Source organism: Gymnoscopelus microlampas (assembly GCF_963454915.1).
Source record: "Gymnoscopelus microlampas genome assembly, chromosome: 1".
Classification (NCBI taxonomy): Eukaryota; Metazoa; Chordata; class Actinopteri; order Myctophiformes; family Myctophidae; genus Gymnoscopelus; species Gymnoscopelus microlampas.
Window position 1 is genome coordinate 40,278,847 of NC_139962.1, and position 10,869 is coordinate 40,289,715.

The 10,869-nt window shown below is 39.1% G+C and overlaps 1 protein-coding gene across 1 annotated transcript; it reads right to left on the reverse strand.

Moving 5' to 3' along the window:
* Positions 1-110: 110 nt before the first annotated feature.
* Positions 111-9,018, reverse strand: spg21 (SPG21 abhydrolase domain containing, maspardin). Its single transcript, XM_084063893.1, has 9 exons — positions 8,888-9,018; positions 7,555-7,619; positions 6,043-6,204; positions 4,256-4,336; positions 3,989-4,134; positions 3,744-3,852; positions 2,592-2,699; positions 1,631-1,771; positions 111-797 (listed from the first exon to the last, which is right to left on the reverse strand). Exons 2-9 carry the CDS (start codon positions 7,615-7,617, stop codon positions 678-680), a joined length of 930 nt encoding a protein of 309 aa, XP_083920019.1. The 5' UTR covers positions 7,618-7,619; positions 8,888-9,018; the 3' UTR covers positions 111-677.
* Positions 9,019-10,869: the final 1,851 nt, after the last annotated feature.

Sequence of the window (10,869 nt, forward strand, 5' to 3'; positions counted from 1 at the left end):
CTTTAGTGTTCCACTACTCTACTGAAACATTTGGAAGTAAAGACCATCAAGCCACTCGCACCACCCAAACAATGTGAGAGACAATAACACAAATGCACAGCAAGCATGCATGAAATTCAATACAATATTTTACTCCATTACAAATCAAAAGGTTGACATGTGACAGTAAATAGCATGGAACATAACAAATACGTTTCTCTGTAATCAGTGCAAAGATTTTTCTGCCTTTCTGACCAAGAGTAAACGGTTGGCAGTAGTAACCATAAAACAAACAAACAAAACACAAGATCAATATGGGAATCAGGCTATTCAAAAGTGCAACATCTATCAAAGTCATGAAATTCATATTACATAAGGCAAAAGGTTCATGGCATCATACAATTGTAAAGCAAAGCAGCCAATCACATTCTATGTACAAGTGATTATCAAAATATTGCTTTTTTCTGTAAAGTAAAAATATAATCAATTGAACCTGTTGATTGACTATTCGACTTCATAGAAAAAAACTTGCCACTGTGGCGTTCTGGCAAAAGTCCTTTTGAAATTAATACTTTATATAAGAGGACGTGTGTGTTGTGGTGAGTGGTTATTGGTTGAGAACATCTTGCCATTTGCTGGTCCAGGGGAGGGGAAAGCCCATAGTTCTGCTTGTCCAAACACACAGAGAAGAAGCAATTTCATTGGTCCTCGTCACTATCCCTGCTGTCACTCATCTTCTGCACCTCCAGTTCCTCTGCACTTATCATGGCAGGGTTGATGGCGGCATACCTTGTTCCATGGAACTGACGTAAATGTATCTGAGAATACATAATACACAAAATAATGAATCTGGTCACATGATCATTAATTACATTAACTCTGACATCCCTATTTTGGGTACATTTAAAAGTCCCCCCCCCCCCCCCTTGAGTTTAAAAAAAAAAGATTGCGAACATATCCAATCTACAAGCTCACAACGTGTGTGAGCTTGCAGATCGGCCAGTGGTGTTTTTAGAGGTACTCAATCACCCTAAATTTTATGTCAGCAAACCAATGTTCTACTACTTTGACAGTATGGCTGCAAGTTTGAAGTTGTAGGTCATTAGGAAATGTTTCTTTCATTTGTATTCTGTTTTGAACAGTTTGACAAGGTTTTTGTAACACAAACGGCCTCCTTAAATATATTTCCATCTGTAGTTTTGTATTGATACTCAAAATAAAAAGCCCCTTTCATCTTCTCTCCCTGGTGTCTGGAATGGATAAGTTCGTAATAACCATGAATATTTCCCATCAGTGCAGTTTTGTTTAGAGACACTTTCACTTTCTAACGGGGCAGCAGGGGCTCAGGACGTACTGTATGTAATAATGTTGTAATGTATTCATTATCATACAGTGGCTTAGGGGATGAGCCCCCGCAAAAGGTCTGACCATAGAATCGCCCCTGACATTGGATATTTGTTGTACAATGAAATATGAAGGGCTTAAATGCCTACGCTGACATACAAGTAAATGTAGACTGCTAAAGTATTTCAGAGCTGGCATATAAGGTCACATTTCAAATGACTTTAACAGGCTTGCTTCCTCTTTTCACTATAATGTTTTTACCACCTTCCTCTTTTTACCAAACAGAGCATGTCATCTCCCTCCTTACTTGTATGTAGAGATTGACCTCCGCACTCCTACACAGATAGGGGAAGTTTCCACCTGTTTTGAGATGAGCTCGTCTGGCATTTGGATACAGCTTATACATTTCCTCCTTGGCCTCAAGTGAGAGTGCACTCTGATCAAACACCTTTAGTGAGACATAAAACACAAATAATGCTTCTGTCAGACATTTGTATTAAAGCATTTAGAATCTTTGTCAGAAAAGGCTCTGCTCTGAGGATGCTCCACATTGAATCTGATCGGCATGCAAGTACAAGACGCACAATTGATATATTAGACAGACAGACGGATACATAGATTTAAAAAAAATCATAGCTCAAACCAGACATAATAACCTGCACAACATCTGTGTAGGAATAATACCAGAATTCAAGTTAACGCAGCAGTGGCTTGAATGATAAGCAGATTGAGAGCTGTGATCTAAAAAGACCACAGCATTCATTTGTTTGAATGCAATTGGTGTATGAGGGTCAACTGGGCCTTCAGTTCCCTGTTATTCTTTGTCAATTTTATTTTTGAAAAGTGCAATTTTAATAAAAGGTTAGTATCTCACAGGGGTAAAAGTACTCAATTCCTTCACAGTGCCTCTGGCATGGCCAGGCTCTCCAACTACACAATTGACCATGTTTTGTGTCCTTGTTGCTGCACTAGCGACTCCTACAGGTTAGTCAGGGCGCAGGGATTGGAACTAAGAGAGATGGCGTGTTCTTCCGCATGCATTGCGCTCTACCAGTTAAAGGTCTGTCAGGAGAAAATAAGTGGCTGGCTGGTCACTCCTGTGTATTGAAAGAGGCATGCAGTTGTCTACACCCTCCCCTGGTCAATAGTGCCAGCAGCTAGCAGGGACGAGGACCGCGTAATGTTGTCCATTGGGGGGAATTAGCAGAACCACAACATTGTGGAGAGAAAAATACAAAGATCAAGGTTACTATAATTATTAGACTTACGTCAATAATGGTCACAGCAACATCCTTTATCTTGTGTGGCTCTACGTAGGAATTCTGACAGTTGAGCGTCAGCCGGGAGGCCAGCTCACTTTGGTTCAGACTCTCCAGCTACAGCAGACAGGGGGAAACACCCATAAAAGGAGACAAGAGCTTTGTCACTCAATGAACAGGAGAATGAGTGAGTTAGGTTCATCTTTTCATGAGCCTGCATGTGAGCACGGTACCTTTATTTACTGTACTTGGGGACAGTGAGGTCATTTATAATCTAAGTCAAATCAGACTCCATTATCATCAGGCCTCTAACTACAATGCTGCAAATAGCAAGGCCAAACACCCGATTCTCTTATCAATCCCATTAATGATCTGACTGCAAGGGTAATTCAGGCCAAATCCAGTTTGCAAGCCTTAAAGCCCAAATGGTAGAGGTTTGCGTTGTGCAGTTACCATGTCATAATGCAAGTATTCTAATTGGTGACTTGCTCCGTTGCGCCATTGATTAGAAGTTCATTCTTTACATTCAGACTTACATTCTTTTAGCACATAAACAAATGCAAACAAAGCTGATTCTGCCTATATACTGTTTAACATCACAAAAGCCAGTATGGAATAGTTTTTTAAAGAAATTTGCCAACTTAATTTTGATTTAGCTATCTATATTAGGAAGAAGACCCAGACTGGATCCGCAGATCAGGATCTTCAAATAATAACATCCAACAGGAATTTGACATAAATTTAAAAAATGCTATACGTTTTTTGTGTTGAATTATCAATTTCTAATCTATAGCACAATGGAGCAAGATATCTCACCAATTAGACTAGTTACATCATGACAAGGTAACTAGACAAATTCACACAAACCTCTACCAAATGCGCTTTAATAGATAACATAGTCTAAGATTTGATCTTTTATTTTTTATGTTTTTTCCAAATGTTTTAAATTAGGGAATTATCCAGAAGGTTCTTCAGGGAACACAAGTCCTTGTGTACCCTGAAACTAACACATGTTGAAGCTCTCTGATCATTTTCATATAAACAAACACATTTTAGCCACCACTAACAATAAATGGAAGTCATAGTGATAGGCTTGAAGGATGGGCACATTATTCAAAAGGAACACCACTCTTGAGTTAGAATTGATCCCATAACACTTACCCTGTCAACCATGAAGTCAATTGCATCTGCCATTTTAGGGTCTACAGGTCCTTTAGCAAAGTTCCCCAGGACGATTTTCTTTAGCATGAAGGCAGGCATTATCCAAAAACTAAGGAAGTAGTGCATGATAAAGGAAATGCTGTGGTTTAGTCACAAATCAAACATGAAGGAAGACCATTAAGGTATTAATTGATGGCATCACTGACATGTATTAAAATAAATGTAATAGACTGATAAATAAATACCTGTTTGCTGTCCAGGTCTGGTTGAAGATGGAGGTATCACTGAAGGAGTTGCACAGTATCAATGAGTGAACCCTTGGGGACTTGTGTGTGCACTCTGCGAACTTCTGGGCCAAGAATCCACCCAAGGAGGCACCGAACAGATGAACCTTTTCAGAAAAGAAATAAGCCACAAATAATACATTCTTACAACTGGTTTTAGAGTCAAAGGGAGATATTAGACCAGGCAGAAACAAATTGGTTGTTATTCTTAATAACATGTAGGCTTACCTTATCCAGCTGCAAGTGATCAAGAAGCTTCCGGAAGCCATCGCAGAACTCCAAGAGGTCCCAATATATAGGGTACTGCAACTAAGACAGCAGAGAAAGATAACATTTGATCAATAAACAAGGTAGAAAGATAAATAAATGTCTTTGCATAAAGTACGCAGGGATATGGCTACTTTAATGTAGGTCTAGAATATTGCTACTTTAATGTAGGTCTAGAATTAAGTATGTATTGGTTTGCTTAAAAAAGATCTGCAACAAAAATAAAAATAAAACAGACACAAAATGTATGCTTTCTGTTCACAGTAAAATGCATGCATTTATTTCTTATTTCACTGTACTAAAGATTTGGATATAGTTGCGTAATATTCTCTGTGCAACAACTGTCTTTCTGCAGGTCCAATTCTTTGTCAGATCCTGTGTCTAGGTGAGAAATGACCTTTGAAACTATCTAAATGTCTCAATAGAAGAGCAGGGAGACACAATACAACCACCCCAATTGTATAAGTTATATTGTATTAACATACTCTACCATACACAACATTTTATTTTACAAAAAATGTTTTGAAGTTGGCGTGCCACAGGCCTATTTCTTCTTAGATACTGATTGTGGCACTGTATGTTTAAGACTTTAAAGGATAAAATGTAATCTTATTCAATATGTATACTGTATATATTTATATATATTATTTAATTAAATATGAATTTAGACTACTTTTTATCCACATGAACCCTAGCATCCCTATTCTGGAGTGAACATTTGAGCTACAAGCTCACAACGTGTCGCGTTGCTTCTAGATCAGCCATTTTCAGAGATTTGGTGTAGAGGGAATTGATTGGTTGACCAATCAGTCTGTACTTCCTCATGAACATTGACCATTGCTATATGCAGTTTCACTCAATTTATCAAATTTAAGCTGTTTAAGAACTCACTCAATTAAGACTAAGGAGTAAAGGCAGCTACATGCTCCAAATGAATCCATCCACCCACCGAACTCACTTATCCACCTAAAGTTCCTTATTGATAAGACACCATCATACTCCTTTGATGTTCGGCTAGGGTTGATCCCGCCCCCCTCTGGTTCCGAACCCGCCATTGGAGGGGTGGGTGGAGAGTAAAACAAGCTACGTGTGCTGAGGTGACCACCTCACTGCTTATCACTGCTGCTCAGTGAGGTCATGTTATAGTAATCAGGATTAATTTGGAGCATGTGGCTGCATTAACTCATGAGAGTAGTGCCAGGGTTAATTGATTGGTAAGTGTTTCGAATACTGTGCTCTCCACACAGCACACACACACACACGTTAGCCAGTGCCCGAGAGAGAGAGCTGGATCAACAGAGCAAAGTTATAAAGGACTTTGATTTAAACACATGGTAAGCAGCAGAGCAGACCCAGCAAGTCTGGGCTATTGCTCATGTACATGAGTGTAGTCAATAAAGAACATTAGCTTTAATTAAAAATAGTCTCATCAATTGTTGGCAAGAATTCACAGTAGCACACAGCCAGCATCATGCATTTTTCTCCTCTTTGGGTTGGTCAATTTAACATGGGCCATTGGCATATACAGGGACTGACAAAGCAGATTTTTAACATTTTCCAAATTTATGTTGTTTATTTTAGCATTTGTTATCTGTGGTTGCAAACTAAGTCTACACATAGTTTGGGTGCGCACATGCCCGTGTATGAATTAGTTAGTATACATTAATTTGTTAGATATCATCATCTCCCTCTCAAAGTAAATAAGACTTTTCTCATTTTGTACCAGAAGTTATTTTCCATGAACTCACCGAGATGACTCTGTAACCCCAGCCTGTTAGAGCCAGCACCTGCTGGAAAAACACCTCAGCCGTTCCACTGACCGGTGGGAGGAAGATGATGGGACACCTTATGCTCTTCGGCCCCGCGTCGTATAAGGACCACACCTTGCTGTCATCATCATCAACTATTATCTATGATGACAGACAAAATAGAAGGGCATATCATGTGTGTTGAATAAAGCATGTTTCTGAAGCAGGAGGAGGATGAGATAAATTCGCTTGACTGGACTTGATTTTTTCTTCCAGTCAGATTCCCAGTATTAATAGTTTCAAGATCCCAAGCAGTTTTAAATGTTATGTTATGTGGCTTAATGGTAACCGTCATAGATGTATTTCGTTTACGCCAGCAACAAGATGACAAATTGCCTCACCCTTTACTTTCCAGCAATGGTGGAGCAACAATTACCAAACGATTTAAATTAATTTGATTTTGATGTGATTACCTTATTACTCCCATGGATGGGAGAAATTCAGTTTTGAGCTTCACATCTCTGATGGCTGCTTGGATGGTGATGATGAGCATTGGGGGGTATACAAGAACACTCGCCCCAAAACACACTCGCATCAGGTCAAATCCGCCGACCTCGGAGCGGTTGCCACCAGGTATAACTAAACGTAACCTCAGTAAAAGTATGCCTAAACCTAACCTTATTCGTAACCTTAACCTCAGTATAACAAATATAAGAATACAAGAACCGCTGGGGGCGAGCAGTCCGCGAAATAAATGGGGGCGAGTGTGTTTTGGGGAGAGTCTTCCAGTTACCTTTGGGGGAAACAATTAGGGACAGTGTTGCCATGTCTGCTTATTATAAGCGACTTTGGGCTTGTTTTTCTGTAAAGTTGCTTGTAAATATCTGTAGTTGCGTTCTTTTAGCTTGTTTTTTAAGTGTAGCTTATTTTGGGCTTGCTTCCTAATGTCGTTTAAACGAGTGGTTCTCAAACACTTTCAAGTCAAGGACCCTCAAATTAATATGCATTTGTCCAAGGACGCCCCCATCTTAAAATATGTTATGCCAGGGACCCCCACACAAGAATATTCTACATTTTTCTTCAAGATTTTTTTGAAAATAGCAGATCTACACGCGCTGCGACGCGCTGTGAGCTATTTTCAAATAGCCGATGTAGTTGCTTCTTTTGGGCTTGTTTCTCTCAGGGACACCTCGACACTAGACTGGGCTGGGAGGTGAACCGGTAACCTTCCGATTAGAAGGCGGACCCCCTCCCAAACACTTCATATTTGATATGGTGTTGTGAGGCCATGTCCTTATTAATCTGCCACAAATAATCTCTCCCCTTATTAAAATCTGTCACACACTATATTTGAAACAAAATTCAGCTAGTCTCAATAAATTGTGTATTGAATGTAAACTATCCCAAATTCAAACTAAAAAATGATTTCATCATGTAATTGTAATTTTAGCCAGCCAGGGTGACATGTTGGCTCCAGCACACAATAGTTACATAAGAAGATTAAATACTTGCTTTTTTCAGGGGCACCGTACTTCTGAACCAGTTGTAGTCAGGAGATACTTTTATCTCCTCCATTTCTAGAGCACATATAAAAAAAGAAAAAGAAACAACAACAGTGAGATTTTTTTCAAAACGACAAAGTTAAAGTAACATTAGCTGATGATGCTCTAGCCTTGGATCAAGACTACAATCAGTGGTGTAAAGAAACTAAGTACAACTTAAGTACAATTTAGTTTTTAGTTTTTTTTACCTTACTGGAGTATTTCCAATTGACAGTACTTTTACTCCACTGCATCTCAGAGGCAAATATTGTAATTTTTACTCCACCACAATTATTTGAAAACTTTAGTTATAAATGACTGCAGATTATGATTATTATTACAAAACATACATTAACCACTTCGGCCATTTGAAAATAGCTGATCTCACAATGCGTCATTGTGAGCTTAATTGTAGATCTGCTATTTTCAAAATGTTTTTATACATTTGAAAATGTGTGAAGAGGAACATTCTGCATAATGAATAATTTCTACTTTTGGTACTTTAAATATGTTTTGATAACAATACTTTTTTAATTAGTAATTCGTATAATTCCGGACTTATACTTGTAACAGAGTATTTCTACATTGCAGTATTGATACTTTTACTTAAGTCAAAATGAGAGTACTTTTTCCACCACTTCATGTATTTTACATTTGCATATCATAAATACGAAAGTAAAAGTCAAGACTCGACCCCAGCTAAATGATGGACAGGGACCAAATGGACCCTTATGGGTCTGTAACTCATGGACCCTTATGGGTCTGTAACTCTGAGAGTTACAGACACATACGGGTCCATTTGGTTCCATTTGTACACTCGGAGTTAAATTAACATTGATTAACATTGATTTTACAATATGAATTGGGGTCCCAGAGACATGCTATTAAATTGAAATTAAAATGGTTGAGAATCACTGCTAGAGAGCCGTAAAACATCTTCTCTTATGGGGGGTCCCTGGCTTATCTTTTCAAATGGGGGTCCGCGGGCTAATAAGTGTCAATTTGGGGGTCCTTGACATGAAAAAGTTTGAGAACCACTGCCATAAACACACTGATCCCCGTATGAAATAGCTGTATGTTGTTTGTTATTGTTTCCGATGTTTTATGATCGTCTAAATGGTGCTAACGCTGCCTGGCTAAACACACTGAGGCTAACTGTGTTGGATTGTGTATTTTGGGGCCAAACCCACACGTGACTATAATACAAAATCGACCTGTACACCATTTTAGTTGAGACGTTTGAAAGTACACGACGAAATGGTATAAAGTGCAAATTGTAGCTGAATTGCGAAGCATATATTTACCGTTTATTCCTTCTGGTTGTCATTCAGAGTATCCAACGATCACTTCTATCCATTAATGTGTATCATTTCTACTGATTCTGCTGATCATATGACTTGAGTTTTCAATAGACTTCCGCAAAAAATACGCCCAAGGTACTTTGTAATACCTTGGTTGCGCTAACGACAGACAGCCAGTGTTGCCAGATCTTGCGAGAGAAACATGCAACCAGTTCAAGGAAAACAAGGCCATAAGAAGGGACTAGGCACTAGGGCTAGGCTATATGAGCCCTTTGGAAAATAGCCGATCTACAAGAAATATTGAAGAATCTCGAAGTACTTTTGAAACATTTTAACGACACAAATCTTGTATGGGGTCCCTGGCACAAAATATTTTCAGATGGGGGGGGGGGGGCACTGGTTCCCCACTGGTTCACAACATTTAGGAAACAAGTCCCAAATAAGTAACTACACTTTAGAAACAAGCCCAAAAAAATCGCAACCACCAATTTTTAAAGAAAAAAAAGAAGCACTAAGTCGCTTATAATAAGCCGACATGGCAACACTGGCGGCGAATCCTTACAGTAATCCTTACAGGGCAAAATATTACCCTTTAGCAAACATTCCTCCTCTTCTTCCTGCCAGTGTTTTTAGTGTGCTGACTGAGTAAACATATATCTGGCACAATACTGCCCTCTCTGGGTTACAGAGAGAATCGACATGCTTTATGACCTAGTCCTAGATACAGTGGGTTGGGAGGGAACCATACCTCTATGGTTGGGACCCATACCTCTATGGTTGGGACTATCGGGACCGCCGGACCGGGGAGGGTCCCACTCCCATATGTAGGTCACAGACCAATTTTTAATAACCCTTAATTATTTTTGTTACCTACATTTTGTTTTTTATATTATTATTAAAAAAAAAACATCCCCAAAAGTGCACAATGTTTTCACAAGTTAAAAACATTAAAATTATGTTTTTTCAAAATAATTCCATTTTTAAAAATCCATTGATTAGAGGGGAATAACTATTTCAAGAAGTAGTGAAAATAGCAGATCTACAAGCTGACAACACATGATGCCACATGTTGTGAACTTGTAGATCTGCTTTCACTTGTTTGGGTCCCAGGGGGACTTTTTGGGTCTTGATTGATTGATTTATGTACTTTACTTAGCAAGACATGAGAACAACAGTACATGGAAGTACAAATTCAATTCAAATACAAGGTCTACTAAACTGGAAAACTCATTAAGCACTGAGCTTGTTTAACATGAGATCACTTGTTTGGGTCCCAGGGGGACTTTTTGGGTCTTGATTGATTGATTTATGTACTTTATTTAGCAAGACATGAGAACAACAGTACATGGAAGTACAAATTCAATTCAAATACAAGGTCTACTAAACTGGAAGACTCATTAAGCACTGAGCTTGTTTAACATGAGATCCCCATGCACACAAATCATGATGACATATAAGAGACAGACAGATAGGCTATGCCCACTACTATAGACGGGTTTCCGAGCGACGTCATCACAGAGCAGAATGCGCAATCTGCGCATGCCTGGGGGTGGAAGGCGCGTTCGAAAATACAGCCCTGAGCGGCAGTGAGCGCACTGGCCAATACAAACTAATAGGCGAGTGTGCTCCGGTGCGTAATTTCCAAACGCACCCATAGGCTTCCCCCCGCAGCTGCGCGGTCATATTCCTCTCAATGTTTACTAACAGGAAACCTGTCTATAGTCTCGAGCTAAAAAGTTTGGAAACCACTGTCCTAGATCATAAAGCATGTCGATTCTCAGGTGTTAAACCTGCAGATTATAAATGTTCTGTCAGGGTACATTTTCCTATATGTCACTTGTAAGTAAATATGTGTAAAACGATTATTAAAGTTGTTAGAAAACACTATCAAACATGTTTCTAATCTGGGCAAATTTCTTGCCAGTATTGCAGGGAAATTAGATTGAGCTGCATAACCCAAGAACGCCTATAGCTTATTTCCATTG